Source organism: Artemia sp. Qi Xiang Cuo, chromosome 19, assembly GCF_049724085.1.
Source record: "Artemia sp. Qi Xiang Cuo chromosome 19, ASM4972408v1, whole genome shotgun sequence".
NCBI lineage: Eukaryota > Metazoa > Arthropoda > Branchiopoda > Anostraca > Artemiidae > Artemia > Artemia sp. Qi Xiang Cuo.
Genome location: NC_142812.1, coordinates 18902823 through 18922778, shown reverse-complemented (window position 1 = coordinate 18922778; position 19956 = coordinate 18902823). Strand labels below are relative to the sequence as shown.

The 19956-nt window shown below is 35.9% G+C and overlaps 1 protein-coding gene across 7 annotated transcripts in view; it reads left to right on the top strand.

Annotated features, from left to right (window-relative positions):
- Nucleotides 1-3349: 3349 nt before the first annotated feature.
- The window catches only part of CaMKII (Calcium/calmodulin-dependent protein kinase II), a 234429-nt gene continuing 217822 nt past the window's right edge, over nucleotides 3350-19956 (top strand). For all 7 annotated transcript variants that reach the window (XM_089105592.1, XM_089105597.1, XM_089105596.1 and 4 more), the window contains exons 1-2: nucleotides 3350-3470; nucleotides 8945-9086. In XM_089105592.1, coding sequence (XP_088961718.1) covers nucleotides 9028-9086 — 59 coding nt within the window. In that variant the 5' untranslated portion in view covers nucleotides 3350-3470; nucleotides 8945-9027. The remainder of the gene's footprint in view (nucleotides 3471-8944; nucleotides 9087-19956) is intronic.

Genomic DNA, 19956 nt, shown 5'->3' with positions numbered 1-19956 from the left:
ATAACATTTGGAATTTTTCGTTTTGTTGTTTCTTATGAGGTGAAAGTATCCCATTTATTGTGTTTCATGTTGCTCTTATATTATTCTTAATTAATTCAAAAACGGAATGATAATAATTTATTTTGAGTTCTCTTTTCTTTTGCTCACAAAAGCTAATCCTTATGAAGTTTTTATTTCAAAGGAAGGAAATTTTCTTTACGTAAAGACTAGTTCTCAATTTTACCTTATTTTTCATCTCAGCAGTGAACTAAAGTGGTTCCTGACAGACGGGTTTTTTAGAACCTTCCGGTTTTGCCATACAACATGAATCGATGACTTGAAGAATTTTATCCATAAATGATGAATATGCATTTGCTACATCATCCATTTCATAGACGTCTTCCCAATCCATCTTTGAAAGAAAGGTTTTTAGTTTCTCACAACTTTTAGTAGAAAAATTTGAAATATTGCCTCTAGGGTTATGGCTGGTTGCTTTTAAACTGCAGTTATTATAATTTTTTTGCTCGCTTAGACTTAATATAACTTATTTCAAAAATAATGTGATCCTGGTGAAGCAAGCACTTCGAAAAACTTTACTCGCTCATACCATATCTACGGCAAAAATAAATTTTTGATTTACGTAGCACTCAGCGAAGTTACATGGGTTGGAATAGTAATCGAAGGTAAGAAATCAGCCAATAACATAGTAGTAACAAAGTCTGAGTTTCCATTATTACTCAACTCAAGTAAATTAAAGTTGAAATTTCCAACTACAACAGATGGAACCCTAAAAGACCCCAATTTATTAATTCTCTATAGATGTTAATGACTGTGTCACTGGGGGAACTCGGAGGTCTATACAAAAGTCCAAGAAATATCTTTCATCATTTTTGCGCAATCGCATGATAAGTGTGAAGTAGCCCTTCACGCCAAAAAAAGATATTATCTAACATTGACAAAGAAAAATCTTCGTACATAAGCGCCTAAGACATCTTTTCGCATAATAATACGATTACAGAAAGGGAAGGAATACCTTTGAATTTCACAATAAAAATATAGGAGATACATCAGTTATAGGAGTCTCTATCGGACTTATTATGTCAAAAGAAAGATTTGACTCGATTAGAGTTGGACACAGACTGTCAATAACTGTATCAAGCCCCTGAAATTATAATTAGTAATTGCTAGCGTATTGGGCAATTTTGCAACGGGAATGTCACTTTCACGTACTTGGTTTCTAGGGGTTTAATACTCAAAAATAAATACCCTGTTTTTTCATGCACCTCATTGCACAGACTGGCAAGGTTCAAACTCGATAGGTCAAGAAACTATGACTCTAGTTGTTTAAGTCTGTCCATTTTTTATTTTAAAGCAACACTATGTATCAGAACCTTTATACTATCATGCTGCCTTCGGGAACCCCAAAAGATCGTAGGCAGCGATAGTACTTGGGCCAAATTTCGAACTAGCATAACATTTTTACCTATCTTCACGAAAATACGGCCTTGTCTAGACAAGTATTTCAGATTCCAGCCATATCTTTGGAGGCTTTAGAATCGCTTGAGGTCGCTTTGTCAAACTTTCTGTTAACAAAGTCCGCTTGCCACAAAGTTTTGACTAGTTTTATATTATTTCCCTGGCAAGTAAGGGGATTTTTAAGGTTACTTTGGACAGATGAGTAGGATCTCCATCCGGCTTACCAAGCATTTTAACATTGACGGCATAAAATTGTCTTATTTTAACCCCAAGCTGCTTTGTAACAAAATATAAAACACACTCAGTTTGAGTTTGGTTTGATGTCTGATTTTTTACTTCAAGCCCAGGTAAGTTGTAATTGATGATAGACAAATATTTATTATTTTTTTTCGATGACATCCATTTTCTCCTGTATGTTTTGCAATTCCTACGCGTAGGAGTCCATTTTTTTCTCGGGAAGACCGAAAAGACAAATCATTTTATCCAAAACTATCTTAACTTTTTGCATAACCGATGAATAAACAGTCTGAGTAATATTTTCAAGTTCAGTCTGAGTCAGCTTTACTTTTGGAAGTTCTTTTGTGATGTTATTTTTAACTGAAGCCTGACTGAGTTGCCCGTAGATTGTATCTCGCTTCAAAGAGTCTCCGTTTCAACTGTTGTTTCAAGCTGCAAAACAAGAGCTACTACAGTCAGTTTATAGCAATCCGGGCTGTTAGCAAGATCTGTCAAAGCACGTTTTACACACTGGTGTTGGCCGCAATAGCGGCCAACTCAATTTATTTTTTTTAGAAACCATCAGCTTATTTGTCAAAAAACAGGCGGTTTTTCTATCACCATACGTGAATGCCAAATATTTCTTACCTTGCGTCAATTCACTGAATTTTCATACCGACCGGCAGGGAAATCCGTGGAAACATGCAAACACAAGACCACTTTCTTTTATTTTCCAACTTGCTTTGACCGAAGCCACCAGACCAAAAACTCACTTCAGGCTTAGTGTTCAGGCAAATATAAGAGATAATCCGATTGTGAATAAATAAATCGGAATAAATTATATCCTTACTGAAAGTGTACTGTTTGGTAATACTCAATATATGTGTGCATATATGTTATTATGGTGTAATGCAACAAACAATATATCCACTTTAATCAATATGGTTGCACTTTGAGCTCTGAATCCATACTCTACAATTGATATACTTTGAACACGGGATATTTCGATTTGAAGGTACAGGAAAGGTTTACAAATAATGTATTTTTACCCATTGAATTCTAGCTCTTAGCCATTCAGTATAAAATTGTTTCTACACTTTAATAAAAAATGGGGTCATTGCTAAGGAACAGAGACATGTAAAAAGACTTGGAGCTTTTATTTTGGTATAGGGGTTAGGTACCACGAAACCTCCCATAAGCTTTGGTATTCAGTATAAGAAAAAGTATAAACACCTCAATGTTTCAAAAATGAACCCTTGTAATGCGTCATTTCGTGTTTGAATTGTAAATATGGAGGCTCAAATGTGGCATCATTAGACGGAGTTGAATATAGCTTACCACTGATGTAATGGATTTCGCCTTGAGATTCTTCAAAACCCCTCTCTAACCACAGTGACAAAATCCAGATGGCTATTTAAATTATTTGACCCTCAGTCATGACAGAACGACAGCTGGACAGGTGAATTTGACGTGGAACATATTTCACCCCTAAAGGCTCTGATGAAGACGAGGAGACGTGCGCAATGGGCAGCCTGCTTAGGAATGCATAAAACAAACAAAATGTGTCATTTCGCTCATTTGACAAAACTTTTAGGCTAAAATTGCCGTAAAACACTTTCTGGGTTAGTCATTTCTAACTATGGCTTTTTCTTTTCGAATGTCTTTTTCAGCACCAGCCAGAGGTTTCATGAAACTGAAGAAGTATTTAGTTTTTGTAGAAAAATCGATGTGTAGTTAAGATTAATTTGTGCATCTGGCTTATTGGATTCGAAATTATTAATAAAAGACCACACATATAGGTACTGCCACTTGCTTTATAACTGAAGAATCGGAACTTTTTTTTTTCTCAGAAGGTTGTTGTGGTAGGCTACATTGGACTAATGGCACTTTTAAGAATAGGCTAGGCCAGATTCACAATCTATATTATGCTAGAGCATAGGGGAGTTCTATCATCTACTCAATTACTGGTAAATTTTTTGCAGTTCATATTATTGACTTACAAATAAAGTAAACATACCACTGGATGCCTTTTTATGCTCTTTCCAAATATAATAGGCCTAATAATTTTTGTCAGAAATAAATTTTACCCCCAACCCCTATATATAACAATTCAGGGTATATATTTGTGCATTCGGGGGGGGGGGGCGGGGGGGTGAATTTTATTTCTGATGTAAATGAGAGGTAAGTTTAAACTTTAAATGGTAAAATTTTACTATTTATTTTGTTTCACATCTCTTGTCTTAGATTAAATCTATCTATGATTGACTTTGTGTGTCATTAGGATAGGTTTGTCTACCTAAGATCCTGTGTCACAGATTAGACAGATTTTTCTAAGATAAGGCTGAAGCTTTAAGTGTGCTGGCTCAACTGTTGTCTATCAGTATATTTGAAATTGTGAATGTTGTTTAATGGTTAAAATTTTCCAGCTAATCAGATACTTGTTAAAAAGATTTTCACACATCCAATGGTGAACAATACATTTTCTAGGTTGCATTATAAAGATTTTACAAAAGGCTAATTTAACAGTTAAAGAGTCAATTTGTTGTCCAACTACTGGGTATTTTACTCTATTTCTGTGTCCTGTTTGCATATTATTTCTAAACATTATAGTTGTTTTACATATGAATATACCACACCCCTGATGATCCCATAGGTTGTATAGCCTAGCTCAAGGAATATTTTAAAAATTTAAAAAAAATATACTAAAACAATGAAAGGCAAATTTTTCCAAATCATATTATTGACTTATGAACAAAGTGAATATACCATTCAATGCCTTTTTTATGCTCTTTCCAAACGTAAAAATCATTTTTGTCAAAAATGTATTTTACCCCCACCCCTAGCCTATATACCAATTCAGGTTATATATTTGCACGTTAGGGAGGGGGATGGGTAAATTTTATTTCTGGATGTAAATGGGAGGTAAGTTTAAACTTAACCCCACCCCCCTAATGTGCAGATATCTAAGATTTTAAAGGTTAAGACTAGCAGATTTCCATAAGAAGACAAGATAGAGCAAAATAAGAGACATCTTTAAACTAATTTTATGCTCAGTTTTTAGGATTTTGTTTGCATTTTTGACAGCTCATTCCCAGGCCCCTCTTACATAATTCTTGGGTATTACCTTAATTCATTTGAGAGCTTTAAGGTCCTCTGGACCTGTAGTGCTCTTGAGTCAGTGACTCCAAGTCAAACCTCCACTGCCTCTTCTCCCACTCCTTGTCAAGTTGGTAGGCTATTTGAAAGACTAGATTGAGGGAGTGCTGACAGTAGAGTCCTTCAATTCATTCTTGAAAATTATATTTGATGGATTCTCAATTTGGAGCTTAATTTTGGTAGCTTCTTTGAGTGTCTTCTTGCAAGATGATGGCTGGTGCTGTGGCTGCCCATAAAGATGGTAGTTTTCCTTTTGGATTTCATAAGTCAACAGCATATTGCTATATATGCATCTGTAGACAAGGGTAGGTAGCTTGAGTTGCTTGCGGTGTTCCTCATATGAGGCTGATTTTAGACACACTTCACAAGGCTTTTCATGCACTTAATTGCTTGCCTTTCACATTTTTAATGAGCCTTACATCTTGCTGGTAAGAGCAACCAGCCAGGTACTTGCCAAAATGAAGATGGGGTCTAAAAAGAGCCTTAATTTTTTTTTTTACAAATGTTGTTGCCTTTTGGCTATTGATGGTCCTTTTTAATAAGCCAAGGATAGAATAAGCTTGGGAGACAACATACTGAACATGGCCATGGAACCTCAACCTGTTGTTAATGATGACACCAAGGCCCCTTTCTTCTGCTCTGTTCTCTAGATGCTCTCTTATATTAGTGGTGGGACTTAAAATGAATAGGTAGCCATTGGGTTATTGGGTCAAGGTGCAAAATACAGCATTTGGTTGTATCAAATTGAAGAAGCCAGTCTTGAGTCTAATCCTGTAGCCTATCTAGATTGTGTTGGGTTTTCTGTGGGTTTGTAATGCTAAAAAGTTTATCATTAGCAAACAAATGCATATTGTTATCTACACAATTGAAAATGTAGTTGATATACCTGTGGAAAAGGGTTGGGTCTAGTACAGTTCCCTGTGGCACCCCCACTCATTGCTATGACTTCATCAGAGTAGATTGGCTGGCCACCCATTTTAAACAGATTTTCTGCTTTTGGTTGGTAAGGAAATTCATTAGCCAGTCTATCAGGGATGGATTGATGCCAGCAGTAGATGATTTGGAGTGCAGTTGACTTTGGGTAACTTGTTGATGGCCTTGGCAAAGTCTAGCAGTAGGTCAACTGGATGTCTTTGGTCAATCAGTTTTGTGATTATTTTGTATGTTTCCAATAAGTTCATTTTGATCCATGCTGCTTAGGTGACAAAATCTTGTTACCTAAATTACCTTAAATTGTAGCTAGGAGCAATCTAAGGATTTCTTCTTGTAGAACTCTGGAATGATGATTAATTGTATGCAAGAATCACTGGTGACCAGGTGCTGCTCCATCTTTGATAGCATCCCAATTGAATTTACACTCTTTGGAGGACCACTCTAGCCTTTGTTTAAAAACATCAATGGATTCAGCAGTAACAGTTTCATTAGATAATTTGTTCCAATTGGTGACAACACATGTTGAAAACAATTGAGTATGGACTCTAGATGTTATAGACTGCTTGAAAAGTTTCAGTTGATGACCTCTAGTTCTAGAATTGGTGCTAACAGCAGGGAATAATACTGGGAGAATAATTAGCCCTCATTAACTTAAAGGCTTAAATGGCATCCCCTCTATTTCTCCTGTATACAAGTATAGGGAGATTCAACTTTGATAGTCTTACAGGATAGGAAAGCTCTTGATGCCAGATGTCACTTTAGTGGCATGTCTCTGGGCATCTTCAAGAACTTTTATATCTTTTTAAAATATGGAGAGGCAAGTGACATTCCAACTTCAAGCTTAGGATGCACAAGTCCCTTATAAAGAAGACTGATGACTTTAGAGGAACAAGTGGAGATGGTATGCTTAATCAAACCCAAGGTTGAACTTTCCCCATCAGCAGATCTCTTAGCCTGTGTGATGAAATTTTAATTCATTGTCAATAGTGACACCAAGATCTTGCTCATTATTAACAGAGGAGAGTGGGTGGCCTAATAAAAAATAAGAGCAGCATGGATTCTGTTTGCCAAAGTGGATGATATGGCACTTGGCAATAAGTTAAATTGTTGGTAGTTAAATGTTTTCAGCTTTATTAGCTTTATTGACACCGTGGGAGCCTTGCATAAGACAGAGGGGGTATCAGAGGGTTGATTTTTCGAAGCTAGGAGGAAAAACATGAAACATTGCGCTTCCAGGGCTGTAATTTTCCAATTTTTAGGAGAGGGAACTTGGATACCCACAAAAGATCCCTAGTACTTGAATCCCCTTCCACTGGAGAGATTTTTGATAGTGTCCATGAAATGAAAGGTGGTCATTTGGACAAATCTGGGGTGGGGAATCTTTCTTGTCTCCCTGTGTCATGTAATGTGTCATTCAATAGCCAAATTGTCTTTAATCATTTTGAAGAATTGTTTTTATGGCTTTCCTTTAGAATGTACATTATTAAACAGTCAATGAAGAAGTGTAACAAAGCCCAAAAGCGGAGCAATTGTTTGACCTATGAATGGCTTGTTTAGATTTTATGACTACAGGTCATTATTACAGCTACAAGAACAATTGCAGCTTTAGACATTTATCATATAGCCTATTTAACAATTTCAAGTAGAAATTGCAAATTTTAGGGGCCACAATTGAAATTTCAGGAAGAGGGATATTAAAAGCTGCATTGTTAGAAATTTTTCTGTCCAACATCAGAGGGAATCTTGGATTAGACAATTTTGCTCTTCTTCTTCTAATGCCTGTATATTTTTCAGCCTTGCTCCATCAGTTAAGATACCTTAGAACAAGAAGTTAGTTGAGCTACATGGATGAAACTTTCAGGGATTTATTTGAATTGATTTCTGGAATTTGCTTATAAAGAATAAAGGACGCATGTCCAGAAAGTAATTGTCTAGCCTACTTCAGAACAGTATGTTTTCAGCCTGACTATCCATAGTTCCACATATTTTAGTCTTTTTTGTTTCATAGAGGGACAGGGTACAGTTCTGAAACTATCCTTTGGGAGTATCCCCCCCCCCCCACGCTGTCTCCTTTTGGCATAAGCTGTTCTTTTTTTCTATTTTAATTTTGGCTGTTTTAACCTGTCCTGTAAATGCACTCTTACCTAGGAGTCTTCAATTACGTGTATGCAAGCAAATGGGATGTAATGTCTTATCAACCAACCTTTGATATTTAAACTTTGATTGACAAGGTTAATTTAATCAAATTTGAATAAACCAATGAAACAAGACAAATTATGCTTGTGAGATCATGCAGAATTTGATGACATCAATTGGAAGAGGGTCATTCTGCTTTCCTCTTGCTTTTTGCACCCTCCTAGGTATAGAAAGATATTGTTTTTTTGTTTGGGGGGGGGGTATTTTCTTTGAAAAATGACCTTTATGTGTTTTCATTGAAAAAAAAAAATGAATGAACATTTGAAAAACAAATACATTCTCAACTTTTATGAATTGGCTGCACGGGTGGAATTTGATATAGAATGGACTTAAATGTGCAAAGAAAAAGATAAATTGCAAAGAAGGGCGCTGTTGACTGTTAATGCCCCTCCATTTGCATAATTTTGTAAAAATTTTGGGGGGGGGGGGCAAAGCTGACTGTGGAGCAAATTTTCCCAAATCAAGTGAAAATGACAGTGAAAACTAAAAAATGATCAATATATTATCATAAAGGCAAGGATATATTAAAGCAACTGACATCTGGATACTTGAATTATGCATCCATCCACTTTTTGCATCCATTGAAACATTACTAGCGGGTTAATTATATGTACAGTATAGTAACACATCAAAGAATCTTGAGTAAATTATATTTGTTTTGGAGGGGGGGGGGCAGATAGGTCAAATTTAAAAGTAGGCTATATTGCTGGAGAAAAGGTTCTTACTCATCTTTTTACATCTATCACAACCTTAATACCACGCAAACTGTATTTACAGTATGAGAATAGATAGGTGAGACAATCTTGAATAGATTACGTTTTTTGGATACATAGGGGAGGGGGGAGATTGGTTAAATTCAACAACATATTGCTGGAGAAAGGGTCCTTAATTGTCTTTTTGCTTTCATTTTTTTTTAATTCCTAGTAGAATCAACTGCATTCTTACACATGGCTTGAATCTGTTGTGTTGACTTGCATTTTTTTTTAAGGCTTAAAATTTGTATGGAGAAATTTGTGCATTTAAAGATTTAGAAAGCTGAAACAGAGGAAAGAGGAAAACAAAGCTGAAATAATGAATAATGCCTGCACACGATTCAGTGATAATTATGAGCTGAAAGAAGAACTCGGAAAGTAAGCTATATTTTTATGCTTTTATTTTATTGATATATGTCTTTACAAGACGGAGACTGAGGGTGAACCTTCCCGAAGGGTTTTCAGATGATTCCAGAAATATTTAAAGAGACACACGTTTATTATACACATACTGAGAATGTGCTTACCAAAGCATCGAGTTGGGGAGGAGGGGGGGGGAGGACTCCAGAATACATGCTTGAAATTGTATCTGTGAACAATCGAGGAAGGCTTTTATTTAGATTATTTGATAGTTAATTGAGATACTTGCAAATCGTCAAATATTATGAATATTCAAATTTGTTTTTGTATTTAAGTTTGTCTCAATAAGGTATAGCCTTGTATGTACTAACACTGATTTCCCCTGTGTATCGGTAGACTTATGCGTGTCATCATAGATTAGTTTCGAAGACTAGTTCTAGAACTTACCAAATTGGCTCCTTGAATAATTAATGATGCAGAGGCTGTTCTCTGGGGTGTCACTCCTCTCTTGATAAATAATGTTGGAGAGGCTGTGGAAAGGCTATTCCTCGGCGTGGCTTTCTTGTCTTGGTTGAAACCTTTTATTGGTGTACCAAGGCCGTACCCAGAGAGGGGGCGGGTGTTAGGGGGGTTTGAACCCCTCCCGAAATGTTTGTTTGACTCTTAAAAACGTAACAAAAATGGATGTAAACAAATTTTGTATGTATTTTTGAGGGTTTTTTGTGTAACCCCCCCCCTCCCCCGAAAAAAATCTTTGAGTAAAACCCCCTCCGAAAAAAAATCCTGGATACGGCCTTCGGTGTAGCCAAAAGAAGAAGAAAAGGCTAAAATACTAGCTAGAAGAAGAAATAAATAGATAACGTTTGGGTGCTAATCTTGACAAAACGAGAAAATGTAGGACCATGAAGAAGTACGAGATCAATCGTAGCCAGTGAAAAACGGGAAGAGTGTAAATATTCTGACTGAGACCTTAGTGCAGAATGAAGAATAGAAAATATAGACACAAATTCATAGGAAAATGTAAAAAAGGTTCAAGCCTAAAAAACCAAAATACAAGAGGTCCTTTTTCAAGTAACAAGGAAAAGGAAACTCAATAAAAAATTGATGTTGAATGGTTGGTTAAGCTTTCAATAGGAAATTTATTTTGTGTTAGGTTTTTCTGAGAGCTAATCTTTTTCCAGGTATGGTATTATAAGAAGTCTCATAAGGATGCTTGTAAAAAAAATTAGGAAGGATCGGAATTAATTAGTATTGTATTTAATTTTATTTATCGTATTCAATATAAAATTAAGGATTGTAAATGGGGCTGAGATAAATTTCCCAAGTATCTATTAAGAGTGAATTTTTTGTGGATATACTTCACAGGATATACCCAATCACAGGTGACGTCCGCGTTTTTTTTTCACAATTGAAAAAAGTTCGGAAGAATAGGAAAATAAGTCTACGAACCAAGATTTGGAAGTTACAGTGTTAGGAGTGGTCAAGTATGGTTCTGAAAAATCGATGCTCCGATAAACGGAGGAGGATTTGTTAGATGTTTACAACAACAAATCCTCCTTAATTAAGAGTGAATTTTTTGTGAATATACTTCACAGGATATACCCAATCACAGGTGGCGTCCGCGATCCGACGGTTGAAAAAGAAGAAGTCGGCTAGCATTGACCGTGTATTCGCTCTTCACCTTAGCCATTGCAGCCCAACTTGATTTCAACTGCCTCCCTGAAAACTTGTCACTCCTCCCACTCATTTACAACTTATCCAAAGATGGACAGATCTTCTCATAAGTGAAGTGTAGAAGACCACACAATTGATCCAAACAACCCTCAGTGTTTTCCTATGATATCAGGCTGTGGGTTCTGTATCTGTTTTCAGGGTCTGGGGTGTTTTTTTTCACAATTGAAAAAAGTTCGGAAGAATAGGAAAATAAGTCTACGAACCAAGTTTTGGAAGTTACAGTGTTAGGAGTGGTCAAGTATGGTTCTGAAACATCGATGCTCCGATAAACGGAGGAGGATTTGTTAGATGTTTACCAGAAGAACTGTGTACGGATTGTTTTGGTTACCCATCTGACTGACCATATTTAAAAAAGTAAGCTGTACGGGAAATTTGGTTCTATCCCGCTTTCTAGGGATATAATGAGAGAAGGGTTGAGATGGCTTAGACACGTTTTGTAGATGAAGGTTGACAGATTGCTAGGGATTGTCCCTTTGACCAACCATTTAGGGCCATACGGTAAGCAGGTCGTCCCCAAATGGGGTAGGACGAGGTTGTAAGAAATGATTTAGAGGAACTGGAGCTTCTTGGGAGGGTGCAAATAGGAAATCTTCGAATAGATTGAAATGGAGGGGGAGTATGTGCTACTGTGTTTGTATTAGGAAGCTTAGTGCTGCAATGAGTTGTTACTAGAAGTATTAGTTGTATATTTCTAAGTTGACGCATCTTCACAATTTTACCCTCCCCCTTCCCCCATAAAAATTAACATTTTCATGGCATTTCTGTTTATCAGGAAAAAAGTATTGAAAAAAGAAAATCTTTGGATAAATATTTGTAACGGCTTTTTTTTCCCTTGGATATAGTCTCCAAAACACATTCGCAGCTCAGTTAATTTGGCTAAACTTAGAATTGAGCCTGCCAACCAAACGTGCAAAATTGTTTTGCAAAAAATGATACAAATTTTTGAGAATCTGGCATTGAAGTCTATCTTGTGGGATATGGATATTCCTTTCTACCAGATGACCAGTACGTTGGTATCATTACTCAGTTTTATGGGCTTTTTGATTCATGGGCATGGGTTTTATGGGCTTTTTGGGTTATTTGAGTCATTTTGTCATGATGTTTTGAACTGTCAAATAATATGAATAAATCGTCAAACCTGGCGTAAACTAAGAAGCGGTTAGACATAATTAATTTTATTTCTTTTATCAAAAGTATGTGATCAATCTGTTAGAAATTCCAAATGTTATATACCTTGTGATAATACTATGGATGACACCGCGACTCTTTAGTAAAGGTTTTCCGATTCTATCCCACCTGTCGGAAGGAACACGTTCTATTTCCAATTGTTGTAATCGTATTATTTTTTATGTAACAATTTAATTTTGAACCGATTTTTTTAACTACTAACCAATAATTCATTTTCTATCAAGTATTTTTTATTTTATTCTTTTATATAATTTGTAAGCAATTTCTTTCATGTAAACAAATAAAACCCATTTTTTTGTTATACCACACTTTAGACTTTTCGATTTTTTAACTAATGCTAGTATACTGCGCAATTTTGTTGGAAGTAGTGTATTTGTACATCTATAAAGGCTTGTTACTGACAATATGCTCATAAAATTGCCGATATCTAATGGCTAATTTCCGTTCAGAGGGGATATTTTTGTTTGTTTTGTTTTTTTGTTTTTTTTTTTGGGGGGGGGGAGTTGTAAAAAAGAAAAATCATAAAATGCATCAAAAATTTGTTTATATGCGTTTTTTAACTTTTTTTCCAGTCCGAAAAAATGGGGGGGGGGTCAAGCTTGGTAGCCCCCCCCTCCCGCTGGATACGGTCTTGACAGAAAGCAGGCTTTATCAAAATCATGACGAATTTTTGTTAGTCTGTCCTGTTCTGTCTCATGGCTGAGAGATCGAGTTGAAATGCTTAAAGATATTTTTTGCGGGGGGGGGGGGGCGTGGGGGAGAGTAAGGGTACTTTGAATTCTGCCTGTCATCCGCCAGGCACTGTTGGTAGTAGATGAATAGAAAGGAATGCCTTATCTCTTTTGTTTTACTTTGTTTCACCTCCATAAGGATTAATTTAATTTATTCTTACATGATTGCTAGTCATTTACTTAGTGTTATCAGTATGTTGTCATTTTTATGGAAGGACAGCCTAATCTTGAAATATTATTTTCTTGTCCTGGTTGGTTTTATCTCTGATTTAACCGCATCAAGGTATTAATTTCTTCTATAGCGTCTTGATTAAGAATTAAACTAGCCTAATTTAAAAAAAAAAAAAAAAAAAAAAAAAAAAAAACATCCAAAGGACCCATTCTATTCTTCCCTTGATTTTTGGATACTTGTCCATTAATCAGAAAACACCAAGAATTTGGTTCGCAATATCAGACAATAACCGATTTACTGATGTCTGTACTCGGAGAGAATTAGCTTCGGCTCAGTGGAAAACTACATTGTACCTATATTTTAATTAAATATTTAGTTTGCAATTTTGGTTAGATTAGGTTACATTTTGCATGCAGTCCCGCTAAACTTCCCCCTTCCCCCTTAATATGCAAATATACACCCCAAATTACATATATCCTATCTATCTCCCAAGCCTTAGTTGTTTCAAACACGTATCTATAAATTGAATCAACTTGGCTGTTTTCTGAATAATGGACACACCGTGTTTTGTTCAAAAATACCATTTCTTTAATATATTTAAATTTTCGGTGATTTTCTATGCCACCTATAAATATCAAAGTGTGCTCGTGGTAACTTTGAAAGCTTAATTTTAAATGTACTAGTTGATTTGAAACTATGCAGTACAGAATAACCAAACAAAATAATAAAAAAAGACAACGGTGAATTTTGGGAAGACTGTGATGCAACCTTAGCGAACATTTCGGCTATGTAAGCAACAGCCGTCATGAGTGAAATATAATTAAAAACTTAAAAAAAACCTTCAAACTATAGTAATAAAGTAAATTCTGACAATCTCAACAATCACCTCACGTAGATTCAGCCAAGACTGACCAAAAAAGGTCATTCGTGCTATTCCAGTTCATTAAGAATTTTATCAATTAATTTCTTGTTAAAGTCTTGTATGGCTTTTAGAAACGGGTTAATCTGATTGGCTACTAATTTTATTACATACAAATAACAGTTTCATTGGGACAAATCCTTTTATTTGACAGGTGAAACAACAACAAAATCTCTGGATATTTCAGTCATATATACAGTGGCCGTTATCAGCAGATAAGCCCATATACAGCTGTTTGTCTGCTGGTAACGGCAAAGGCAGTTCTAGAGCAAAATCTTGAGGGGGGATGTGACAAGGGCGCCTATAATTGACCAAATTGTTCAGTTTTTTTTAAAGAGAAAGTACCAAATGAGGGCACAAGAAAAATCTTGGGGGGGGGGGGTTACGCAATGATAGGGGTTATCAATAATATTACGAATTCTATTCTTTAATTTTATTATCAATAATAATAAAATATTTCGCAATGGTAGGGGTTATCAGAAATTTGGTTGTCTGAGGATCAATCAAACGGTGTAGATTTAATGCTTTAGCTATGCTTTCTTTGTGTAGCTGTATCCTTTTCCTTAAGGTTTGATGGTTTGATCTGTACGTCAGACATACTAATTTCTGCGACTGGGCAGTATTTGGTATACCCTTATTTGATGAGCAGCTAAGGCCTTATCCACTGCCTTTACACAACTCTTCATTGTCTTCTTTTATTATGTTTGATCGAAAGATAGTGTGGTCTTCGTCATTATATACTGAATAATTATTAGTATTACTGTAAAAACGGTCAGTAATAACCGTTATCTGTATGAACAGCATATATTTTTGGCCTGATCCACAACTGCAAGACAGTATCGGAATCCCTAAAAGACTGGTGAAAATTCCCAGAAATTCACATTTTCAAAGCCAGATTCCCTACAGGTTCTCCCATTTCCCTACGTTTTTTTTTTCAAATCAAAATTAAACTGTTTTGCTAAGTTTTGATCTGTACGTCAAACATACTAATTTCTGCGACGGTGCGGTATTTGGTATGCCCTTCTTTGATGAGCAACTGGGGCCTATCATCTGTCTTCACAAAAATATTCGTCTTGTTTTACTTTGACAGTGTGACCTTCGTCATTGTATACTGAATAACCGTTAGTATAAACGGTCTGGATAACCATATGAACTGCATATGTTTAGTGCCAGATCAGCCTTTTCTTGGCAGGCCAGGATTTACGCATAGGCTCACTAGGCCCGGGCATAGGGGCGTTAAAAAACGCTGAATGGTTTTTTTTTTATAACAAAAACTGATGTGATTTATCGTCATAGTGCTAGGTGCACTTTTCTGCTGCGCTGCCTATTCACAGAAAAGTGATTTTCAAACAACACAGGAATTCCGCTACTGCTTATAAACTGTCAGATGTCTCTCAAGAATGGCAGCTGAGAGCTCGGTATCACCTCTCTCTTGTATTACTTTTGGCTTATCACTCATCAGTTGCATTCTGTTCAGGGCTTCCACTGTTCCCGAATTTTTGGGGATTTCCCCGTAAATCTCTGTGTCTCCCCCCCAAAAAATTGCTCGGGCCTAGGGGCGCCAAAGATTTAAATCCAGACCTAAAAAAAAATCCAGAATCAAAGACAAAGAATTAAATCCAGACAAAGATTTAACCAAGATTTAAATCCAGACCTACTTCCTGGTAGTATTAGTATCCATAAAAGACTAGCGAAAGATCTTTATAAACCCTCATTTTCAATACCAATTTCCCTATAGGTTCTCCCATTTCCGTAGGTCTTTCAAAATCACAAGTAAAGCTTTGTAATGTGGATTTTCAGAAGTAGTTTTTCAAGAAGACTTATTATACAACTTAAGATCAGTTACTTGTACCAAAATCTTCTTTTGACGTTTTATTGCTTTTCAATTATTGACTAGTTAAGCTCATTCTTGATTGACAGATTCCGGCGTCAGATTCGATAGTTTGGAACAGATGAAGATGAGTTATCTGTTGACGAGACCTGCCAAAATATGACTGAAAGTATAAACTTTGAGAAAAGAAAGTTGCCTGAGATGTCCTTTGGGTAACACAGTAATGTAAAAATTAAATAATACTTAGACATTTGTCAAATTTGTGTAGTAACGTGCAATAAGGTTTATAGGGTATAGTAAGAGGAGTAAGGAAAATAGACCTAAGTTCTATATTCTAGAACTTAGGTTCATGGTGACTAAAGTTCGTGACAAAAGTTCATGGTGACTTGGTAGAAACTCTGAAATTCAATAAAAGCATGGTGTCACTTGAGATTATGCGTGAAGTAACTATATATGGAGCGACGGATGTCTTCTATGGATTTTAGTAGTTTCTTGCATGCATATGATGCAACAAGATGAGCCATATGACAGGAGCTTATCATAGACGAAGTGTTTTGGTCAGCTCCTACAATAGAGTTTGTAGTGTCCGAGCAAAATTTTGTCAAATCTCCCTAAGAAGCTTGTGTTTTTTCTATCGTGTGCTTTCTCAGATCCTCAATTATTAACTTGGCTGAAGAGTCAGGACAAAGGACTAAATCGAGTATATGAACTTCGACCGAGAGGTCATCGTAGCAGCAAATTGTTGTTCCAACTGCTAGGTGCTGTTTAATAAGCACATCAGTCGACTCATCAGCAATTTCAGAGAAGCAGGGATTCCACAAGATTTCAATAATGATTTAATTATTTATTTTCAAATATTGCTTCTCTCCCTTTTCGAGGATGTCCCTATCTTTCTAAATTGTTCTTGTAACTTTCCTAGGGCGATTCTAGACTCAAGGAATTTTAATATTTGGAATAAACATATGCTTCAGTAGCAGTTGCTTTGGATGTATATATTTTGTTGTCAGAATTCCGTTTTAGGTTTGTGTTCTTTTGACAATGACTGCTCTTCCTTAATGTTCATTGCGTTAACAGTCTGAACGACAAGGTGGCCTGTTTTTGAGTGTCAAATCAATACTAATCCGGATATTCTAATCAGGATAGCCAATTCCATGTTAGACCTGAGACTTGCCGTTTAGTTTAGAGCACACAAGTTGGATTGCTTTTTTTTATTTCTGATAAATAGGCTTTGGTTTGTATTGCCACCCAATATGCACGTCGCAATACTATCCTATACACAGCCAAGAAAAGCTTTGTAAAACAAACGCTCGGTAAAAAAAAAAACGCTAAGCGTGTCTCGGGTCTTACGGTTGTGGTTATTGTCCGCAAACGCTGAAGATCGCAACAGAAAATTATATGACTGAGAAGGAGGGAGGAGAGAATCAATGAACAATTACCCCCCCCCCCCTGTATTTTAAAATCTGTAGTTTTTTTTTGTAAAATAAAATACTGTCGGGTTTAATAATTCGTTTCGTGAAAAAAGAAAACATAGATGGATCAATTTTCTTCAATTATTTCCAATATGTATTTCCAATCCCCGTTATTCCATTCCCCATGACGCTTTGTGGGAATACAGACACTTATAAGATTAGATAAAAATAGGTACACGAAGAACCTCCCCCCCAAAAAAAAAGAAAAAAGAGATTCCTTACACACACACACACCCCCCCCCCCCCGCCATGGGAAATTTTCGAAGAAGCATGAAAAATAGGTAAGTGAATACAGTGGAAGAATTCTTGCCTATTTCTCTATTCGTTTAAATAAGTATTCGTTTCAAAGTTTAAATAATCATTGCTTATACATGAATTTGTAAATGAATGGTGTAAAAATTACCCCTTCCCTAATATTAAACTTATTACTCCTTTTCCCTTTCAATCTTGAATTCGGAGCTGTTTTTCCTATTGACAAGTGTCTTGTCTGAGATCCGCAGAAAATTTTGGATATCTCATGACCTAGTAATTTATATATATTTTGCTCCCTGATACAATTGTGCCAAAGCGATGGGGAATTCTTGGCAAGCTTTTTCGGCGGACATTTTATGTCAACCAATCGGAATGTCAGACATTCCATCACCTGCTCAAGTCTCATGGAATTGTAGACCTGTTGTGGATCGATTTGTCAAAATCAAAACACTGTATGTATATTCTTCACGATTTAGTTTGAGGGCTCTCATTCTTTTGGGGACTCTTGATCCCCGTTGGGTTGTATACTGTGGTTTTTCAGCTCCCTCGCTTGGCACTCAAAATGATCTTCATTATTCATTTGATTAGTTTCCTGCATGGTATAATAATAATGGGAAGGAAATACATGACCCAAAGATCGTGTCCCAGCAATTAGTTTCCTGTTTTGCAGTATGCTCTGTGGGATTGGTGCTCCTGTTGGATCGATTTACGCCGTCTGAGAGGTCACTGCTGCTGTTTTATGCAGCTTCATAAAACTATTTATTGTCAGCAAACCTTTTATCTGACCATCATGTCTCGTGTATCTCTCCTCAAACCATGAATAATATACCTTTTTTTGTTTTAGACAAAGGTAAATTCGAACAGGGTAGGACGGAGGAGTTGTCGAAAAATGCTGTAAGACAGAATAACGGTTCGACAGTTTAAATCAAAGTACATTTCATATTTTAATGTTTAATGATTTTCCTTTGTCTATAACGAGTAGTGTTTCAAGTCGTTATAACAAGTCGGAAGTCCAAAATTAAAGCACACTTTATGGAATAAATGCTATTTAGAGGTACCAAAGAGTATGCGTTACTTTCAAGAGTAAAAACTGGCCCTAGTGACAATACAAAAGTCGCCAACGCCATGTATAGCATTGGCGTTTGTTCACCTTTTCTTCAAGGATCGTAATTTTGAATATGAGATGAGACAGTTCTTACTACAATACTTTTCCCAATTAAAATAATTTTGCCTTATCATTAAAAAACACAAATAAATTAATGTAAAGACTAAAAAGGGCTCTATGGCCAGTAAATGAAGACGAAGAAAAACTACAAAAATCAAACGAATATTTCGCCAGTATCTAACAAGGCGTCTTCAGCATAAAAAAAAATATATATATGTATAACTAAAATAGACTAACCTACAATATATTCGCCGCATATATAACCCTAATTTTATTTGCCTTATTATTACACTGACAAAATTCTAAGAAATACCAAAAGCTAGATGGTATTCATGAATTTTTGTTGACACTAGCACCAGTTTTCACTCTAAGTCTCCCGTACATGTGGTACATGGTGCATGTGGTACGTGCACCATATTTAGTTCATGTGGTACGTGCACCATATTTGGTTGTTGGCCCGGCACTTGCGTCATATAGCGACCACGCTCAAGAAGTGAAGTTGGGTTAATCGTAAAGAAATATACCAAAAATATGACGAAAATATAATACCTCAGTATCAACATTATGGAAACTACAGCAGAGAATTATGGAAAGTAGGCCGCCCAGAACGCATTATATGAAATACCTAATCAGCTTTATATATTAATTATTTTATTAAAATATACCTGCATAGTAGTTTATCTCTCACAGGCTAAGCTAATTATCTCCGAGTGCATACAGAGAAACCGGTTTTGCAAAAGATCAAGAACAACAGTATGGTCGCTATAATACACAAGTACCGTTGACCCTCCTGCGTCGGTTGATAGCATCAGAGAAATATTAGATTTTTGCCCTTATCTCCTTTTTTCCTCTATTGAAGCCAGTTACACTATAATATGGCAGCAACAGTGGCAGATAATGGCAGTGACAGTTTATTATAATATTTGGACAGTACAAAATCACAACGTTTTTGTTGGGTTTGTTTATGTTTTGGAAGTAAATGCGTCATACTTCGTTATTGATCTTTTCAGATCTTCTTTTCCTCGGCTCTATTAAAAACAGTAAGCTTGTTCAGTTCAGTAAGCTTATTGCAAATGGTTTTTGTAATTTTTGGTGTTTAACGTGCATCAATGCACAAGGAATTGTTTTGTGTATTCTTATATTTTTTTTTGAAGCTAAAACCCATATTGAGCTTGAACATGAACAATAGGCAATAGCAATTACTGAATTGCCTTCAAAAGCCACCTATTGGAACCTATGGCAATTAATGATTAGTTTAGTATGTTTTAGAGCTCGTTAAGCTTTAATGTGTTCTTTTATAGATCGAAAATCAGAGTTCAGTTCAGTTCAGAGTTTATTTGTTCATCAAGAAACAAGAATAAAACAGATATATTAAAAAAAACATTTTCTACATAATGCATTCACACCTTCAAGAAACTCAACACACA